This window comes from Agelaius phoeniceus, chromosome 2, assembly GCF_051311805.1.
Source record: "Agelaius phoeniceus isolate bAgePho1 chromosome 2, bAgePho1.hap1, whole genome shotgun sequence".
NCBI classification, from domain to species: domain Eukaryota; kingdom Metazoa; phylum Chordata; class Aves; order Passeriformes; family Icteridae; genus Agelaius; species Agelaius phoeniceus.
The window spans coordinates 33,853,508-33,875,053 of record NC_135266.1 but is presented as its reverse complement, the minus strand read 5'-3'; the positions used below and the strand labels follow the sequence as shown (position 1 = coordinate 33,875,053).

At 45.2% G+C, this 21,546-nt stretch overlaps 1 protein-coding gene across 1 annotated transcript; it reads right to left on the bottom strand.

The window, feature by feature from the left end:
* Nucleotides 1-11,914: 11,914 nt before the first annotated feature.
* CHST7 (carbohydrate sulfotransferase 7) lies at nucleotides 11,915-19,155 on the bottom strand. The gene has a single exon (XM_077173467.1). It carries the CDS (start codon nucleotides 18,598-18,600, stop codon nucleotides 17,197-17,199), a length of 1,404 nt encoding a protein of 467 aa, XP_077029582.1. The 5' UTR covers nucleotides 18,601-19,155; the 3' UTR covers nucleotides 11,915-17,196.
* Nucleotides 19,156-21,546: the final 2,391 nt, after the last annotated feature.

Here is a 21,546-nt window from a genome sequence, read left to right as displayed (position 1 = left end):
TCCAATTCCATCTCTCTTTAGATAGTGTTGGTCAGCAGAATGTCTTTTAGTCTTATTCTGGACAATAAAACCCTAAGAACTAATATGCCTCACATGCCTTTCAAAGAAAGGTTCAGTGTTTCTTTTAACTCTGAAGCAGCTCCCTGGAATAACATGCTTGACCTCAGCCTTGGCAGACATGGTGTCTGCTTCTGCACAAGTGTGGGAATGGAATTTGGATACTCTCAAGCCTAAACTTCATATGCTTTTCTTTAACATTTGGGGAGGACCTTTTTGGGGGAGAAACCAGAGAAGTTACAGATGCATCAGCAGGGAGTATTCCTCTCCAAAATTACTGAACTCATGACCCACTGAAACTTTAGAAGAAAGGGAAGACAACCCACAACTAGGAGACACGACCATCCAGGAGAAAAGCAGCCAGTAAATGCCCTGGACTGGCTATGAACAATCCTGGTCATAATCAGACTTGCAGAAAGTAGGACAGAGCTGCTGAATAGGTTAAACACATTAATCAGTCAAAATCATGTTGATTTACAAATTCAAATATCCCTGTATTGGAAAATACTCCTTGTAAGAAGCAGCCCATGCAAACCTTATTTTCAATGTAGAAGCAGGGTCCCAGGGTTTAGGGGAGAGCTTAATATGGCACAGTGAAAAACCACAGATACTTCTTGGTCTGGAATTTTTCGGAGTGCCATTCTGAAAAATAACTTCCAGTAGAAATACGCCTGCAAAGTGAAAGAGGAGGAAAGTGTGGAGGAAACAGTGAATTACAAAGCCAGGAAATGGTTTAAACAGGCAGCTCTACTGTGGGAACAGCACTGTAAACAATTGCTATTCTTAATCTTGCAGTCCTAAATGCTGAGAATTTATGTTGGCTTCTGCATACCTTATCTAAAACAAGGGCTGTGGGATAATGCAAAAGTAATAAAACCACCCCATTCTATCTGATCACAAAATTAAAGGCTTTTACAAGGTAGCACTGACTTGCTTCTACTCCAGAGTAAGGAAAGTAACTTTGAACAATTTTGTTAAAGTAACCTCACATCATTACTATGTTTTCCTGATTCTAAACTGACTATAGTAATGTTGAGAGCAGTTCTTAGGGTAATATTAGTGTGATAAATATGGAGGAGCCTTATGAAACATGCACACTTACAAACAGAATGCAAATGCTTATCTAATATTTGAATCTGTGTTGCAGACTCAAATGACATTTCATATCTTCATTTGATACTTGCAATTTACATAAGTTTTTGTTATGGAAATTAAACAGTTGCAACAAAGCAATTGAATTAGAATCAGTTCAGATTTTCAGGTAATAAAATGATCTATCTGGTTTGGCTGCGTTATTCACTCTTCCTCTGGTACTTTCTTGATAATAATCTATTTTGCACTGCCCCCCATGGACTTGCTGACATCCAAAATGCCAGTGGGTTTGAGGATTTATCTAGGGACTGAATGTTAAATGGGTGAGACAGCTCACTATAATTTATTCTGGAATAAAAGACTTTATTAGTTGCCTGCACTGTCTCTATCAGGGAACTTGCTCGTGGAGAAAGGTATGTGCAGGAGGGAGAGAAGCCCTGGCTTATTGAACACCTGCTAATCTGCCAAGGGTAAAGCCAGTGCTCCCCTCAGGTTCTTATGCAATAATACAGAGCTAGAAAGATTTCTATTGGTGCATGCAAGGGAGCAGCAATCTTTGTCCCAGGAAAATTAAAAATATTTGGGTTAGTTCTAGCTTTTATTAACATAATAATTTTTAGTTTAAGTTTCTGAAGCCCCATTTCCTGCAGTTTTTTAACCTTTTGGAGCTTGAAAATGTCGTATGTAAACACATTAGATAAAGATTTTTAAAAAGGAGAGAGTGAGGGAGAATAGTCAAACTTCACTTTAGTGCCTGAGTACAATTTCAAAGCTATGCTACACTGCTAACTTATGCAAATTTGATTAATTAAATGGCAATAATTTGAAATGCTGCAATTAAAGGTCTCTTTCTTGCTTCTAATTGAAAAAAAAAAGCCTCCAGATTTGCATTCCCTCAGAGAAAGTGAATGCCCAACTTAAAAGGTTTTTGCTGCAATGTTAAAATACTTAACTTTAGGCTATGAGAAATGAATTGGATTTATTTTTTAACTAGTAAAATCTCTGAAGTTGTTATTACTGAGGCAGGGAGAAGTAGGTCATGCAGTTCTGTGTTGTAATATATTTATGACTTTTGTTTCCAGACTTTAGTTTAATCAGGGAGGTTATCCTCCACTGCCTGATTTTGAATTTCAGTCCTGAATTGCTTGGCTTGAATGTCTTGATGTTGACACAGATTAATACCAGAGAGCAGAACACCAGAAGGCATTCTTCTGGATCGCATCAGCCGATTAGTAATAGCTGTTGTGAAATAACAACTTCCAGCACACGGGGTCACTTGAGGTAAGTTTGTCTGATTTGAGTTTGGGATATCAGAAGTAAAGAAAGGGAGGTAAAATCACACAACCCACAGCTGGTTCTGGTGGAGCAAGGAGAATATAAGCCATCTAAGGATGTCCCAAATTTGCTTCCTTCCTTTAAGGGAGACAGGATGCCACGCCTTGCCTTTGCACTTACAGGCTGGCTGCTACAGGTTGCCTGTTAATTAGTTTTGGTCTGTTCATAATGCTCAAAATCAGAAGCAGCATTTAGCCTGAATTTTCAGTTTGCAATTCTTGTCACTTATGATATAAACATATCAGTAAGGTTTCAGGAGGTGTCCTAGGGTTACTTCAAACATAAAAATGCACCAGGTATCCAAAGCATATCATGCTGTCCTGACTGTGGTAGATGGTCTGTCCAAAACCTTTGGTGCTTCTGTTCCCTTGAGGCACCTAAAGCCTGCATGGTATGGTAGGTTCAAGCTGGGAGTGGTCCAACTGCTGTTAGGGAGGGCTGTAATATATCTTTAGTCCTAGCCTTCCAAGAGATAAACACGGTTTCTTGTGTGCAAGAAACTGGGTGCTACTGCACCAAATATCTTTAACAATGCTGGAGTAATTGCTGTAAGCAGAGGTTAGAAGAACTGGAATATAGTCCTGTATCCCCTGACAGATCCTCTTAATTGTGTTGACAGCTTCACAATAGCTGTCCTTTCAGTATTTGCACGTGAAGCAATGAGAATGTAAGGAGAACTGCAACTCTGCAGTACCAGGACTTGGTTTCTTGGTCTTCAGCACACCAACGGTGGGCAGGTCTCCAAGTCCTAGTTTGGAAGCTCAGTATCCTAAAGAGGTTAAATGGCAAGGAATTATCATTTAAATACAACAGTGAGTGGGGAGGAGAGAGAAAGCAAAATGTTGTGGAAGCTCTCCATGTTGTGGGGATAGTAGCAGTGGAGGATGAGGAATAAACACCTGCTGGGCTTTCTGCCAGTGGCTGGCTTCTGTACAAGCTTGGCTAAACTTTCATTCATGTGGACAAGATACTGCAGTAAATTCAGCTTTGAGTCTCTTGACTGAGGCTTCATTCAAGCCTTCTGTTCTCAAGAGAGGAAATGTTAGTGCTGCTTTGAACTCCTGCTCTGCCAACAACCTTCAGGTCAGGTATGAAGATGGTGTTACTGCTGCAGATCAGCATCACCGTTCCATTTCTTATTACTTCCTTACTTTGAATAGACCTTGGACTCACTGGGAAGTAGCAAGTAGCTTTTGTGGAGTTCATTGTTTCACACTGAGTCACACCATTGGCTGCACTAATCATAGCTGTCATTTGTAGTCATCAGAAATATGTCTTCTCTTCTTATTTGGCTGATAGTAATACAAAACTTACTGTGGCTTGACACATTTGTGATACACATGAACTTTGTATTTTATCTTGGAAGTGAAAAAGGCTGGTACTGTCAGGTCTTTCCTCAAGGCAAAGCCAGCAACTCAGCTCTCTTCTCACAGCACAGAATTGATTTAGAGTTCCCTTCCTTAAAATCTAATTAATGGTTTCCACCTTGGAGCATCTCCAGCCTAGGAAGGGTTGCAAGGTACAACAAAAAGTAAACATTATGTAGAGAAATAAAATACAGATTTACATCAACCTGGATGGGATAGAGAGGTGTTATAACTTCTAAATCTGTTGTTAGAAAGAGTGAATGATCACGCAGACAAAGGAGGTCTTGATGATATACTTAATTTTATGAGATATTTGGAATGTCCTTTCTCAAAAAGCCTTGGCTCATGCTCTCTTAGTCACTGTAGGAAGATGAATGTATGAGGATTAATAACTGACCATTTATTCTCTATTCTGTTTCTTATCCTTTCACCAGTTTTCACAATGGAGAGAAGCAACTAGCACTGTCATCTACAGATTTGTAGGGCTGGATCTGTAGAAGGGAATCACAGGAAAGTGAAACATGTGGGAGATATGCAGTTAATTCTGGAACCCAAGGTTGATTGTAAAATGGGGTGTTGCACTTAGTGAAAAGCATTTCCAGTGCGTGTGCCTAAAAGCACAACAGCCTATAAAATAGCTGCTTGTCTGTCAGAAAGAGCTTGGAATCACCCTGGTTAGTGTTCAGAAGACAGCAGGAGTGATTAAAAAGGCAATGCTGAAAGCTGAAGCCAAACTCACAACCCATCTGTTGCGCTGTAAATCCAGTGCAGGAGCTGCTGGCCCATGCTGTCCAGAGCAGCCATGTGTGGGTGGCTCTGCCAGTCCTCTGAGGATGTGAGGTGGAGCTTGGGCAGACATACCAGAGTCTGCTTTGTCCTGCATTATCCCATCAAATACAGACAGGAATTTTTCAGTATGCTAACATCAGCTGAATATTTGAACTGGATCAAACAAAGGGGGAGTGGAAATAATGAAAAGAGATGGTGATCAGAATTTAACTCTGCTTGAAGAGTTACAGACGTTCTGCACACTGACTTTCCTTCCCCAGCCATTCTGTATTTTCTTAAACATACTTAATAAAGGATATTTGTCAATCTAACATTGCTTCTGTTCCAAGACTAGGGCACCTCTGCCACAACTGAATTCAATAATCTCAAATAAACTGAATTTTGTTAATTCAGGTATCTATTATTTTTCCTAAACAAGAGTGAGCTCACAAGTAAAAACTATTCCTGCTAAACTAATCCACAGTCCAAGACAAAGTGATTTCTGAGAAGCACTTAAAGTAAAATAAGCCAGGTGTGTTTTGCAGTTAGGAGCTGTTTTCTTTTCCTTTTAAGAAGAATTTTAAGAAGAATAAAAAGTGACAGCTTACATTTAATTTTTGTGTAGGGTAACACTTCAAAATGTGACTATTTCTATATACACTATGTGTCCTGAGACATTTGATCAATGAAACAAAATTATCAAATCCATCTCTATTAAAAATCTTAAACAAAACCACGACAGCTCTCTTGTTATGGGACAAGAAATCAAATTTAAATATTAAATGATTACATACAATCTGAAAAAGGGAATTATAACCTGAGGTACATGTACAGGTATCTTGAAAGTACCTTTTGTTCGAGAAAGGATGAGTAATTAAACACATGCCACAGTTACAGAGAGAAACTTGGTTTATGGCATGAAATTTTCTATAATAATTGCAGTAGAGAATGCACCAGTATTTTGCCATCCTCGTCTGCTCAGCAGTGCTTTTAGGTTTTACACTGCAATGAAGAGAAAGTGCTTCTCCATGGTTTGCTATGCCCCACTTCTCTCTCTCCATTGGTCCTCCCGTGCAGAAAATTCTTTCTGTGCTATTACAGCAGTGAGTTTGTCTTGTGTGGTAGGTTTTGAAAGAGCAAACAAGTTGCACTCAGTAGAAAGCAGAGCTTTGCTGGTGCCCTCAATGGTGTGGGAGGTAGCCAGCTCCCAGACACTGGACCAGATGCTGTGGGGTTGGATGTGGCTGTGGAGCTCCAGCCACCTGCTCCCACCCAGCTCCCTGGTACTCAGACCTTGACAGACCAAGAGCCAGCTGGGTTAACTCAAGAGTGGGATTTGAACTGTGTGCATCCATGGCCAGTGATGTGGTTTAACCCCAGCCAGCAACTGAGGCCCCAAAGCCACCTGCTCACTCATCCCCAGTGGGATGGAGGAGGGAATCACAAGGACAAAAGGGAGAAAACCTGTGGATTGAGATAAAGACAGTTTAATAGGGAAAGCAAAAGCTGCGCACACAAGCAAAGCAGAACAAGGAATTCATTCACTATTTTCCACAGGCAGGCAGTGTTCAGCCATCTTCAGGAGAGCAGGGGCCAGCTCACACAACAGTAGCTTGGGAAGACAAACAGCATCACCCCAAACATCTCCTGTTTCCTTCCTCTGCCCCCAGCTTTACATGCCAAGCATGAGGCCACATCACCTGGGACAACTCTGTGGCCAGCTGGGGTCAGCTGTCCTGGCTGGGTCACCTCCCAACTCCTTGTTCACCCCCAGTCTCCTCACTGGTGGGTGAGGAGCAGAAAAGGCCTTGACTCTGTGCCAGCACTGCCCAGCAATAAGGAAAATATGCCTGTGTTATTGACACTGTCTGCAGCACAAATCCAAAACACAGCCCCACACTAGCTGCTCTGAAAAAACTTAACCTCCCCAGCCAAAACCAGCTCAGTTGGGCTTTTCAGCCAACAGCAGGAATTTGGGGTTAGACCCCAGAGAGGCAGTGGTGTTGAGCTTCAGGCAGTGAAAGAGAGGGGACCCAAGGTGCATAGTGCACTTTCATCTAATGGATCATGGGAGAAAGTCTCTTCAAGCACAAGAAACATCCATGCTGGTAGAATCCTACTGGAAAACTAAACAGGGCAAGATGTGATTTACCCTGGACACTGGTATTTAGAAAGGGAGGAGAAGGGAATGCCAGCAAATTTCCAGAGATTCTCCTTTACTAGGAAAGAATTAACTGTTACAACACTATGGTCAAATGTAAACAGAACTACCCTCAGGTTACTAGAAGCTATCCATAGCTGCATACTTCAGTACAGATGCTATATCTGCATGGGGCAGGGCAGCAGTAACTTAAACCAAAAAAAATCCAAAAAGCTTCTAAAAAGGAAGGTGGTCCATACTGGGCCTTTTGCCAACAAAATATGCAAAGACGGATGTGCAATTTTTCTTGTAGAATTTCACACTTTATTTGGAGAATAACACTATGCTTGTATGAAAGCACTTGGTTACAAAAATCAACCTGATTTTACCTTTTAGCAGTTATTGCAAAACTTGACTGTCAAGTCAGGATATAAAGCATTTCAAAGGATGCAAACTTCACTCTGTATTAATTGTACTTATGATATTACAGGTATTCAAATTACTGCTTACAGTTAGATATGTCTAATACTCCAGTTGGTTTAGATTAAGGAGTAACTATCACCTTCCCTGGGTGCTTTTTACCTTCACTAGTTTAAAACCCCTCAATATTGGAATGAACTTTTGCTGGGTAGAGCAGTGATGAAGCCCTGCAGGCATTCAGAAATAAGTCCCAGGAATTATTCTGTAGGGCCCTAGACTACTTGTGCATTCCCCAGATCAAAGCATCGTTAGAAGATGAAAAATTTTACTAATTAAATGTCTAGCTCAAAATTATTCTAGCTATTCTGTAACAGATCACAAGAGACTTCTCTCCCACTTATCCCTGGACCTTTTCTTTCATGCACTAGTAAAGAATTTTAAAGTAATGTTTATTAAAGGCACAGCCTAACTCTTCTGAAGGACAGGAGTTTTGCTATGAGGATTGGGGCATCACTCACCTGCTCAGTAGCCACTAGAGGAGTTTTACTCTCTGTGTGCTGAGGAGTGCTCCAAGGTCAGCCCTCAGGAGCTCAGTGTCTCAGAACTGGAATTCCTCCTGGCAGGAATCTGTGAAGCTGTAAGCTCAGGCATGACCAGACACACTTTGACAGCTCCAAGCAACCTGAAACTCAGTTTAGAAATAAGCCAAGTTTATGCAGTCTTAAAATTGCTGACTAGCTGCTTCCTTCAGGGGTAGCATTACCAATTTACAAGCAACATGTTAACCTCTGGTAGAGAGCTAAAAGCAGCAGGAGGGCCACTTTCCAGGGCAGAACTATCAAGGCAGCCACACATAGCCTATACTGCTTGTCAAGATTTTAACTCCCTTCCTAGCAAGGAACAAAATTTTAGAAATAGTTATTATTATTACCATCCAATCTAAATGCAACTGCTTTGATTATAAGTTATTGGAATAGTCAAATAGCAAATATTTTAATAAGAATTTACAGAGAAGAACATATGGTTTCCAATGTACAATTTAAGGAGGCAAAATGAAATTCATGCTAAAGCAACTCCTCATTTGCTGCAGCAGCTTGAGGCTGGGTCCTGGTTTGTAGCAGTTTTCACATTTCAGACATTAAAAATATTGTGAAAAGACAAAACTGATTTTCAGGTAAGCACCTCTTTCCATGCAAGAAATTGATGTTATACAAATGATTTAAATATTTATCTGGTTATCTGATTTGGGGGCATGAAGGCAAAACTGGGACTTGAGTATGGAAGCTGATCAATATGCAAGGACGAACAAACCTTGCAAAAGTGCTTTATTGAAACAAAAACTGTAAAATGGAGACCTGAATTGGAAATGAATAAACTTGAAAGCTGAGTATTTGGGGAAGGGGGAGGGTTGTTGTTGTTGTGTAAAAAAAATAACTCTATAGTTATGTGCTAGTGACAAGAAAAAGCACAGAGCAATGGTAGCAGGCTGTTTTCTGCATCCAGTAAGAGAAGTACCAGGCTTAAACCGAATCAAGAGCGATTCAAACAGATTATTGAGAGCAGTTTTTAACAACGGACATACAGACATTATGGAGTAAATTAATACTAGATGACATCTTTGTCCTTAATTATTTTAAAACCAGCTTGAAACAGGTGACAAATGTTCTACCATCTCATCTCTAAATCCATTTGAGAAAGAGTTAAGTATCACTCAATGTTCTTAAACCAGTTTTATAAAAAAAGGGGAAAAAAAATAAGAGCGGAGGTGAACACTCACACCAATTCAGTCAAGTCACCCCTGCTCAAGCAGGGTGAAATGACTGTGAAAAGCTGAGGAAAGGTTTTCAAATCTTCCATCAGAGAGGCCTCTGCTGTACTTGGATTGATCTCCCACAGCTCTTTCCCATTATTTTAACAAGTGCTGCACTTCAGATCCTAGCCAGAGCCCACCTGAAACTAGTTTCATGCCTGTGCATAAATAAACAAGGGACTAATCATTTTACAGCTGCATGGCAAAGCATTAAAGGCTGCTCAGTCACAGCGAGGGCAGTGCTAGGGCTGGGTGGTCCCACATCCTGCACTTGCTGGCACAGCTGGGATTTCTACCCATGGCAAATGAACACCCGTGCAGCCTTTGCTTACACAAACACACTCCACCTTTCCCTTCAGCTCCTCTCATCTCAAGGAAAAAAAGGGGCAAAAGCTACTGGGTTAATGGTGTGGGCTTTGTGCTCCTCTTGATTTATTGTACAACTCCAATATATTTTATTCAAATACTGGCAGAGGCACAATTGCCAGATTTCCTCATAGGAAATGTTATGAGACACTAACTTATTGCAGAGTACTCCAGAACAAACTGAAGTCTGGAGTTAACAACATTTCTATGAAAGTCAGCATTCCCTCCTTTTCACAGAGCACAAAAAAAATGTACAAAGCATCTTTAAGCTATGGCTCTGGTCTTTTTGTACATTAAAGCTGATTTTTCAGAAGACTTCAGCACTCTGTACAGTATTTCCTATGGGTCACAGGGCTTCTGGACCATCAGCTAGTCATAACATAGTAATCTACCGAATCGGTTCCTATTTCTAAATTACAGGAATTGTCTTTTAAAATGAGTTGTCTCTTTCATCCCTTCCTGCTGTGCTGTTCCTATGGTTAAAAAAAAAACCACCTTCTTCCAACTTCCAGGCTGAAATGATTCAGTGCTGATGTGTAAAAATCTGTTCTTATGCCAGTATTGTTCAGAGCTTGATTACCTCTCTTCCACACTGCTGTTCGTGTTGCTGTGCACTGCTGTCCTCTTTCAACCTTGACTTTGAGACTAAATAAATCACACAGCTTGGTCCTCTTCAAGAAGTTATTTCACCTGACATTTCTCTGTACCTATTAAAAATATAACTTCACACTCTTGGGGCTCGGGTGCCAATGACAAAGAACATGCTAATGCCGCCATACATTCGCCCTTTTCACTACTAGCTCACTCTGGGGTTCAGAGTCATCCCCTGAGCCACCAGTGCCCCCTGGCCAGGCACACCTGAACCCTGACTGCTGCTACAGCACTTCTGCAAAGCCAGATCCAGCATACCAAATGTGGCACTCAGCTTCTGCTTGATTTGGACTTGGCCTCTTCAGAAAATCTAACTTGTCTAACATCTCACAGACACTGTGGCACCAGGGACTGAGTCCAGCTCCTCTGAGGGCTTTTACATACCTCAGCCTTGAGATACTGCCTCCATCCTTTTTACCTCCTTCAGTCTCCCAGCAGATTCCTGCACACTTTCTAACCTCTGGCACAGACCAGGTGCCAGGTGCTCATGGTGCCAGTCGTGCTGCACAATCCATTCCTGCCCCAGGTGTGCCCAACCTTGAGTGCTGATCAAGTGCTGCACTGGAGGAAAAACAACCACTTGTTATCCATAGCTGAGAAGGAGCATGAAAGGAGAGGCAGCAGACACTGAGTCTGACTCCTTCAGTGCTTGACTGTGCAGCACAGACATTGAACGCCTCTGTAACACGGTGCATAGACAAGAGGTTTCCTGGAATTTTTTTAAAAGCTTACATTGAAAACAATAGATGTCAGTGATATGCACATGAGTCACTGCTAGAACTGGGACTTTTAAATCCAGTGTACAAACATCTGTCACTTGAACCAAGGACACGGACAAGGACCTCCCTCAGACTCCTCTGTTCTGGTGGCTGGTGGTAATGCCCATTGCAGAAGGGACTGCAAAGACACTCCCAAGTGGAGCTCAGACAAAGGCAGCTGAGCCCAACAGACTGAGCCCAACAGTAGCAGAAGGTGGGCAAAGACTTTATTTTTACAAATTTGAGCTTTAAAACTTTGGTTTTTCAGGAGAGCACTTCTTCCCATGCATCCCACCCCAATGCTGCTAGAAGAGCAGGGGGGCAGTTAATAAATTCCTTATACAGAGAGAAAGAGGGGAGTCTGGTTTGCAAGAGAAATGTGTTTATGTGGGCTGGGAAAGGTACAGGGGAGGGCAAGTCACCACTGCCCTGTGGACCAGCTCTCCACCCAGGGGCTGTTCCACTGCCAGCTGTCTGCAGAGCCATTTCAGCTGAAACAAGGCAAGAGCTGCTGTTGAAGAGTAACCAGTTCCCCCTGCAATTTGGACTCAGACTCACTCTGCTCTCCATCTTCCCCCTCTTCCTGCCCTGAGCTGTCTTCCTCTATCTCCTCCAAACAATACAACTGGGCCAATTCCCAGTTCTTGGTCCCTACTTCTTCCAGCTTGCTCCCTCCATGCTCCTTCCTTTCCTCACACACTCCTTGCCAACTTTTCCAATTAAAGCAGTCACAACTTCCTGCCTCTCCTCATCAAATCCCAGTCCTTCATTCATCTCACACCCAAGTCCTTTGCCCAACAAATCCCACTATCCTCAACCAAAAGTGAATTCCTTTCCCCATTCCCTCATGTTAACCCCATCTGTCATCAACGTCTCTTCCCTCTCACCTATAGAACTTCCCATTATTAAGCACTGGAAAGCTGAACACTGGATTTGGGGGTCTTTGGGTGTTTTTGGGGGGTCTTCCTTAGGAACAACTACAACTGGGAAAGAGGAGATAGGGAAGAAGGCATCAGTGGGAACCAGGAATAGCAGAATCCTCCCTGCTAAGCCCAGTGATGCAGCCCCTGCCATGATTACATGGTTTTGATTCCCTCTGTACCACACTGAGTTTTCTATGGGAAAGAAAGAGGTTTGCACATGCTCACTTGAGAGAAGATCAATGCAGATTTTATTTGGTATAAAATAAAGATACACACACATACCAAAACCACTTTTACTGAGCACGTGCTGTCTGTTTTATACAAACATTAATATATTTGGCCAAATCAGAATAGAAAGCAGAGGTAAAAATAAAAATGCAGGGGACATCCTCTACAAAAAGGTCATTTCCCCCACCCAAACTGGAGTTCCTGTCCCAAAACACTGAAGTGACAAATGATTTCAAAGAAATATCTTTGAGAATATTTGGACACAGGCAAAAGACCACCACATCCTAAGTTAAAAAGAATATGCAACTGCTTTGACTGAAATTCCAAAAGACTTAAACCTTATGCCCATGACAAAAAGCTTCAGTCTATATACAGTTGAAGTTTGGCAAAGTTGGACCTTCAGAAACAGGGCAACAAGTTTTGAAGCTCCAGGGAAGGACTGGATTCCCACTTAACAGCAACAAGAAATGGCACTGCAGGTGCCCCAGGTTAGCAGCAGAGCTGAACATCTCAGTGCTGGAAGCAAGAATTTCACAGTACTCAATACCCAGACTGTGAGTGCTACAACGTTCATCAGCTTGCAGCCTGTTGTTCAGAGCTGAGACTGCCAGATCTATGTCTCACCAACAAACAACAGGCCCCTCAATCACTGAAACCCACTGCCTCAATGTGTTTGCATCCAGCTTTCATCTCTTTGAAACACAGCCAAGGGGACAGTCTGGACCTGGCCCCTCATTCACACACACACACACACACACACACATACACTGCCAGAGGGGTATTGAAAACTGCTAATGCAAGGCTTGACAAATCCTATTTCTCCCATGTCATCTTCCATGGTGGTAGAGTCACATTAGGTTAAATAGGAAAGACAAAGCATCTCAGGTAGTCCCAGTGCTGCACGGGTTGCATGGTGACTCTGAAAAACGACAGGCACCATCAGAGAGTCTCAGTGACAGCTCTCTGTGCTGAAGAAAGGAACAGAACATGCTGTCGGGCTTGTTGGCTCTCGGGGTTTAATTCAGTGGTTTAATTGCGTTACCATAACAAACCCAAAACTCTGCAGCGTTTTTATCATTGAGCTTTACTGGAAGTGGTAATACTGAGAACTTAATGCAGAAACTCAGGACTTTTCTTGATGCCCAGACTGATGGGGGAGGAGGGGGCTAAAATGACTCATGCAATACTGAAGTTGTTAAATAAGTAACTCCACAACCATTCCAACACTTTTGTTAGATACTGCAACTGATACTGAACTATTTCTATTGTACCTGCAGTATGCAAGTACGTACTGTGGATATCTACAAGGACTCCATATCCTAAGGAGTAGAAATAAGGCAGGGCCCAAGTATTTCTTGGCCCTGGACTTTCATAATTTTCCACAAGCAATCATGGCATGGAAGTATCCCAGCCTTTTATAAATAATTACAGTACTCAAGTTTCTACCTCCCTTAACTTGGACGTGTGACAATCAGAAGTTAAGTAAAAACAGACAACAGAGTTGTCTTGTGAGCATTTGTCAGTTCTGCACCCATTTCCCACTACGACTTTTTAATAAATTAGTTGTTAATTCATTGTATGTAATGTAGCACAAGTAGGTCATTTTCACCAATCTCAGTCTGAAATACTAAAACTTTATAGCTGAGTCCTGCACTGTGATTCTAAGCCTTCCCAGTTCAGGTTGGATATAAAAATGTGTTTACTGTTCTCTTGCTTATCATGCTATGCTCTGCTCTAAATGAGCAGCTCAATTTTCTACATCATCCAGTAGAACTGTGACTTCACCTCAAACTGCCCAAGCCATAAATGTCCAGCTGCTCTAAAAATGCAGTCTAACTATGTGTGTCCTGCTTTCAGCAAGTTCTGGTTGGTTCCAAAGATCTCTGCCACTGAAACTCCATGCTGGTTGTCCTAATCAGGCCTGTTTCTGCTTTTTCAAATAAATACCAACACTGACATTTGAGAGTACATTTGCTTTTTCTTCAAGGCCTGAGTTTCAAGACCAAGTACATGCTGAAAACACCCTGAATGATGCTGTCCAATGCCATCAAAACACCAGAAGAGAAAAATGGGATGCATTTGTTGGTGAGCCTTAGTTGTCCTCCTTGGGCAGAGGAATTTTAGAAAACCTTCCAGTGACTGAAGCACACGTGTCACACCACCAGGCACCAAGCAACTGTCATCCACACACTGTTCTAAGATGTCTCTCTGGCCTGCTTGCTCCTTTCTCAGCTTTAGATACTCCCTATGGACTTTTTAGATGAGCTTTCTGATGAATTCAGGTCCACTGAATACAAACCAAAAATTGCACTTGCTATATTTTGTACACTTTGCCCAATGGAGCCTTTTTCACATTATACAAAAATTTAAAAATTAAAATAATAACTCATAGAGAGCAACCAGGCTAATGAACAACTTGTGCTGACAGAAATAATTATTGATACAGAAAATGCATCTATCACAGAATATCCTGAGTTGGAAGACACCCACAAGGATCAGCAAAGTCCCATTCCAGGCCCTGCAAAGGACAGCCCCAACAGTCACATAATGTGCCTGGAGCATTGTCCAAAAATTTACTGAGCTCTGTCAGGTTTGGTGCTGTAACTACTGCCCTGGGGAGCCTGTTCCAGTGCCCAACCACCCCCTGAGTGAGGATCATTTTCCTAACACCCAACCTAAACCTCCCCTGATACACTTTCAAGCCATTCCCTGGGTTCTGTCTCTGGTCACCAGAGAGAAGAGATCAGTGCCTGCCCCTCCACTCCCCCTCATGAGGAAGCTGTGACTGCAATGAGGTCTCCTCTCAGTCTCCTCCAGGCTGAACAGACCAAGTGACCTCAGATATTCCTCATACGGCTTCTTCTCAAGGCTCTTCACCACCTCTGCAGCTCAAACAGGGCAATAGTTTCAGAAAATACCAAATAATTTCCTCCCAGCTATAAGAATCAAGTTAAGCTAGATGATAACACTTCTTTGTTCATCTTGATGAACCATTTAAAGTGAAATTAAGTGTGAATTTTGAAAGACTTAGGAAAGATATCTACCACCTGAAAGAGCATGATGAGATTCTCTGTCAAAGTGAGGAGAATGCTTAACTGTTGCATCACACAATTCTGTGTGACTGCAACTTGGTAAGAACAAATCAAGAGGATATACTGGATTTTAATCTCCCATCCAGTTTAAGAAAATAAGTACCATATCATCTTTTGGTATGCACAAAAATCTTAATTTCTTTCCAAACCTGTCACTACAAGCCAGGCTGGGTATAGTCCCAGAAAAGCCGTCCAAAATAGGTTACCTGACACGGGTTATCAAGGCATTGTACAGGTACTAGCTATACAAATACCATTATTAAATACCACTGGAACACTCAGAGACAAATTTTGGTGTCACAGGCACAGTGAGAGTGCAGAAACATCCCTTAGATAATACACAAGTTTTTCCAGCACAAAACAGGACCCTGTAATTCTTATTTCAAGCAGAAGCCCAAGGTTGCAAAACTGAATGAAGTATGCTACAGAGAAATGGATAAATTTGTTCAAAAATATTATCATGACTACATTTTCCTGTCAGATAATGAAAGAAACCTGCTTCTTATGCCAACATACTCTCAGATGGGAAGATCAAGGGGAAAAAGAGCCAAAATAAATGAAGGTTCATCCTAACTTAGTGACATGCTGTACAGCATAACACTCAGAGCACAAAAATGTACAGTGCAATTCAAACACCTCCTCTATGATAACATAACATCTTTGAACTGCCTTTATTTTCAGCACTTTATCTAAATACTGCTTTCTTCCTGATCCTGGATTATCCTCAATTTGAAACTCATATTCTGGGTTTGTAGTTGAGGACTGCATGTAAACATCCCTGTAATCCTGTACACTCTCATGGAGCCATTTAAAGACTACCAGACTGTAACAGATTCAAAAGCAGTCTCTATGAAGTTATGAAACTACATCCCTAAATTACAACTGAACCTTCTATCCCCACATCAAGAAATTAATAAACAAAGGTACTTGCAGATACACACCCACTTCTCACACAAGTTGCAGGATATCTGCAGGAACATGTCATTTTAAAATCCAAAATAAAATTTCAGGGGTTTTTTTTTGTTATTTGTTTGTTTGCTTTTTTAATGTAAGATATTATTAGGGAACTTCATGATTAATTGGTCTTAGCCTCTTAGGAAACATTTGTTTTTGTCCAGGAGTTGCCAGCTGAGAGGATGTTATTGTTTGGAAGGGATGTGATCAGGAGGACCCTGTGCACGGCACAATGTGTCAGCCCGGAAGCAAGGGAAGAAAAGTGATTCTCTCATCTGAGAGAGAAAACAAAACAGAAATGTCAAGCATTTGCCTTCCAGTTTCATTCACCCCTACACGTGTTCCAAAGAAACATGTCAGTCACCTGTATTTCACACAAGTATCACCAAACTATATCAATGTATGTATATTTTAAAAAATCCTACTTTCAAAACAATTACAGATTTCTTTAGAAAAGCAAAGATTCCTGCCACAGACATCTTCAAAACACATAAGCAGGTGAATGCTTACCCTCCCTGCACTGCTTACCCTGCTGCTCAGAACGAGGGACAGAGCTGGCCACGGTTCCCCTTCCCTCAGGCCCCTGCCTACAGCACCAGCAATGAGCAGGGGCAGAGCCCATCCCTGCAGAGCAGGTTTGGGGCAGGAGAGCTGAGTCCTACCCTGCAGCAGGCACCTTCCTCCCGGCTGTCCAGGCCCCTGCTAACCCCTGCAGCGACTTCACAGAAGCCTTTTCTGTTTCCGTAGCAATAGGACAGAGGTCAGTGTGATCCAGAAGGGCAATGCTCCCACAGGAGCACCTTCCAGGCCCTCTAGTTCCTTGCTGAGAGTCTTCACCTGGGGGATTTTTAAATTTTCATGCAGTTTGTTTGTAGTATACCTGTTCTTTGTACACGATCACAATTTCAAGTTAAAGGCTCCAAGAGTGATGCCGTACTCGGAGGACACCCCTTACCAAACCCTTCTCATAAATATAACATCCCCCCGCCCTCTCCAGAAGGGAAACAGCCACAGTGAAGCCACAGCGGCACGGGGGGCCTGCACCCTGTAGCGCTGCCCGTACCCGAGGCGAGGCAGGTGTCCCTCAGCCGGGGCTGCCCTCAAGGAGCTCCCCGCCCGCCGAGCGGGCGCCTACCATGCCAGCGGTGACCCCCGCGCTCAGCTTTGCCCGACGGCGCCCGTCCGTCCGTCCGTCCGTCCGCCCTTGGGCCCGTCCGGGACGTGGGGCTCGGGCGCTACCGGGCGTCGCCGGCGCTGAGGGGGTAGGCGAGGATGCTCATGGCCTCTCCGCACGCCGCCTCCACCTGCCGCACCTGCTGGCGGCTGAGGCGCTCCCGCCAGGCGTGCACGGCCTCCCGCGCGTCGCGGGCGGAGATGAGGAAGGGCCGGTCGGAGGAGTAGGCGGCGCCGCGGGTCATGTTGACCACGAAGTCCTCCAGGGCCGGCGGCACGGTCAGCCCGGCAAAGCGCAGCAGGCGGCGCAGCTCGGCGCGGGGCTCCCGCACCAGGTCCTCGTAGCGGAGCTGCGTGTAGCGGCGGCGGAGCCAGTCCGGGGCGCGCCGGGCCAGCAGGAGATCGCGGAGCCAGGACTGGCAGATCACCTCCAGCGCGCCGCCGAGGAAGAACTCGGCGCGGTGCTGCGGCTGCGGCGGCCGCCCTCCGCCCAGCAGCCCGGGCGGCAGCAGGAGATGCTGCTGCTGGTGGCGGGCCGGGCCCCGCGGCTCGGCGCGGTGGCGGCTGCGCAGCACCTGGACGCTCTCCCGCAGCAGCGCCTGCCGCGCCTTCAGGCGGGAGTTGTGGACGGCGCGGGGGTCGCGGAAGAGCTGCACCACCCGCAGGTTGAGGCCGGGCTCCCGCAGCAGCGGCAGCAGCGCGCCCAGCTCCAGCAGCCGCACGTCCTTGATGACCACCACGGGGTACTTGCGGCACTCGGCCTCCAGCTCCCGCAGCGCCCGCGGCGGACACGTCTCCTCGCAGGTGGCGCCGTCGACGAGGCCGATCTCCCCGCGGGGCCGCGGGGCGGCGGGGCAGAGCGGCGGCGAGCAGATCACCTTGTTGGTCCGCCAGCCGAAGATGCTGGCCGTAGTGAGGTTGTCGGCGGCGGGCGGGGCGGGGGCCAGCGGGTCGCGGGGGCCGGACGGGGCGGTGTAGAGGCGCAGGACGGAGAAGTCGCATCGGAAGAGGGCGCGCAGCATGTCGCGGAGGGCTCCCTGCAGGCTCAGCGCGTCCCCCGGGTAGAGCGCCTGCCAAAGGTGCCACATGGGCTCGTACAGGTAGAAGACGTCGGGGTGCTGGTTGAAGAGCTCCCCGAGGAAAGAGGAGCCCGTTCGCCAGGTAGCGTGCAGGTAGATGTGCCGCTTCCCCGCCGTCCCCGCGCTGCCGTTACCCGCCGCCCCGGCCGTGCCCGCCTCATCCTCCTCCTCTTCCTCGTCCAGCGGCGGCCGCTGCTCCCAGCCCCACTCACTCAGCGCCTCCTCCAGGCTCGGGCAGCGCCGCAGCAGCGGCTCCTCGTCCGTTCGCCCGCGCCTGGCCCCGTAGTCCAGCGCGTAGGGCACCAACAGGAGCAGCAGCAGCGTGTACAGCACCAGCACCGCGGCGAAACGGCGATGTTCGCCTCGCCACCATCGGCGGCCCTTCATCGCTGGGGCCGGCTCGGACCCCTGCTCCGCCGACCCTCTGTTTGCCGGAGGGCGGCTCTTTGCGGAGAAGCAAAGTTAGCGGCGGCGGCGGCGGCGGGGATGTGGGCGGCGGGCGGTGCTCCCCGCCGGGGAGCACGCCCACGGGCACGCCGGCCCGGCTCCGGGCCGCTGGCCGCGCTCTCCGCCACCTCCTCCCTCTCGTCCTGCTCCTCCTCGCAGCGCGACGCGGAAGCTCCCGCACCTGCCCCCGCTGCCGCCTGAGGAGCCACTGCCGCCGGCGGGGCGAGGGCTGCTGCCGCTGCTGCTCCCGGTGCCGCTGCGCCGGGCTCCGGGCCGCCCCTCGGCCGGCCTCCCTCCCTCCCCCGGGCAGGGCCGGAGGGGCGGGCTCGGCACGGCGGGACTCACCCCCGCCCGGGAAGGGGCGCACCGAAAAGGAGGTGTGCTAGCCAGGACAGGTACCGAGCAGCCGAGGGTGTCCCGAGGAGGAGTGGCTGCTCCTGGTATCCACCAGAGCTCCGGAGAAAGAACGCGCAAGACGCTACAGTAAGGAGAAGAGGTGCAAATGTATTTTTAGGGTAGACGACAGCTATTAAAATCTGCAGTGAGTTTCAGAAATGCTGCAGTTCTGCGCTGTAGGGAGCTGCGGGGTTTCTCAGCCACACTTTTGTCTACGTGTGTGTGCTGATGGGATGCGGACATCTCGTTCATGACTCATTGCTCCAGTTTTTACACCTATAAGTTCCATAGCTGTCTGAGCAGGTCACCCTTTTCGGCTGGAAGGAAGAAATGAGACCCCACAGAGGGACAGTCAACCTATTGTGGATGTCTTCCTGATAGCCCTCTTTAGTAACTACAGTAGGAGCATAAAGTTACCAGTTCCAACTTCTAGTTTTTTATACATCTAAGATTATTTGAAATCTCCTGGGAAATGGAAAGTCAACAAGATGGTGACTTCAGGTGTTTAAATTAAAAGATAAAGTCTCAGAATCTCCAGCCCAGCCCCTGCCTGACCTTGGAAGATGTGGACATAAGGAGATGGACCATGATCCCATGTTCCTGGTCCAAGCATCCAGCTGTCAGGAAAGTTAGGTCCCTGTCCTGCTGATGGTGTAGTGGGAGCTCCTGACAGTCCTGACCACTAGGCAATAGGTGGCATCCTCCGTAAAACACTACTAATACTTAAGTATGGTTTGCAGGGCGAAATTCAGAGAGGATAACACGGTTCTTGCCCTTTGACTCCCAGGAGAGTCTTTGTGGTATATAAGCACCTGCGATTAGACACATGACACCACATGCAACAGAGAACAGAAACTACCATTAGTTTCATGGGTTCTAAAAATGCTCTATCCATACAGATATACAGATACACAGCCTGAAGATGCTGGGCACAGTATGAATGTCCAGTTATTAAATAATAATCTAATTTCGAATTTGTCAGGCAAAGCACAGGACGAGAAGTCAAGGTGAGAGAGAAAAAGCATGCTTCTCTTCTGTCCAGGTGGTAAGCCAGTTGTCTGCTAATGCTTTACTTACCCCATGTTAATAAGTGTTAAAGACTGGGCTTCCTGCCCTTTATAGCGTGCTGAGTGAGTAGATGGTGCCAAACAAGATTTGTGAGCTCCTTAGCAGAAGAAAGTCAAAATTATAGCATTGGAAAGGAAATTCTGCCTCAACATACATTTCACTGCTTATGTCTTTAAACACCAAGATACACCAGTATCCCACAATTAGCAGTGTGAGTTTCACCTCTGACTCAATAATACCAGGATTTCATCCAGACTCTCAAACAACTAAAGGAGGACGACAGAATAAAAACACACTTGCCAAAATCAGGTTACAGTCTTGTCAAAAAAATCTCTTCCCCATCCAAAACCCATTTATATTTAGTATTTTGAGAATCTTCAGTGTAGCTGACTTGTGGCATCATGCAAAATAGTAATTTAGATAGATTTACCAAGATGGGATCCTGAGAAGTGCCAATGAGAATGGATGACTTGCAAATAGGATTTCCCCTTTGTAAGACAAAATACTGGGTTGACAGTAGCATCAGCACCAGTGATGGCCAATGAGCCATGCCACAGGACATGTTACTTTAAACTAATTTTGTATGGGTTTCTGTGACACATACTTAGGCCTAAGAACTAAAATCAAGGTCTTAAACCTGCCTAACAGAAGTGAAGCTGTCTTGTAAAGAATCAAACATCTCACAGAGTAAGACAGCCCATCACAAAAATGTGAAACCATAGAAATAAAACTATGTACGTCTTACAATGACTTTTTTTCAGAGTGGAGCTACAAACTTCTGTGGCAATTGTTCTAGAAAAAATGAAAGATGCAAATAGCTTTATCACAAGTTACATACTTTACTAAAGATAAAACCACAGTTGTTAAAAGATTATCAGATCAAAAAAGAATGACAGTAAATGTTTTGTTCTGCACCTTCACAACGGTTCCTCTACTGCAAGAGGATTAGGCTGTAAGTGTTTACGTCAGTTGTTTTGGGTTACAGCTGGTTTTGGCACAGGGAGATTCCAGCAAAGCCAGTATTTATTTTGTCACCCAGTAGGTGTCTGAGCTGGACTTATAATCGTTGAGCTCCAGCCTTCCTGAAGAAAGTGCCTACTTCTCAAGAAGTACCTAATTTGAGCATTGGGGAGTGGACTGCTGCTTTGCATAGAGTGGGAAGAGATCAACTTTCTCTTTTCTCAATTTTCAGTTCCAGACTGCATTGTCTCTTCAGCACAATAAGAGAGATGATTTTTCACTATTTAGGCTTTTTCTATAAATCATGAAGACACCATTTAAATATACAAATGATCTGTATCTCCTTCTAAGATCAGGAGAGTTCTGCACCCAAGGAAGACAGCCAGGTTCTTCTTCTGATCTGTGAAGTAGTCTGCCCATTTGACATCTAGCTCCTGCCATTTTTTGGTGATAATTATATGC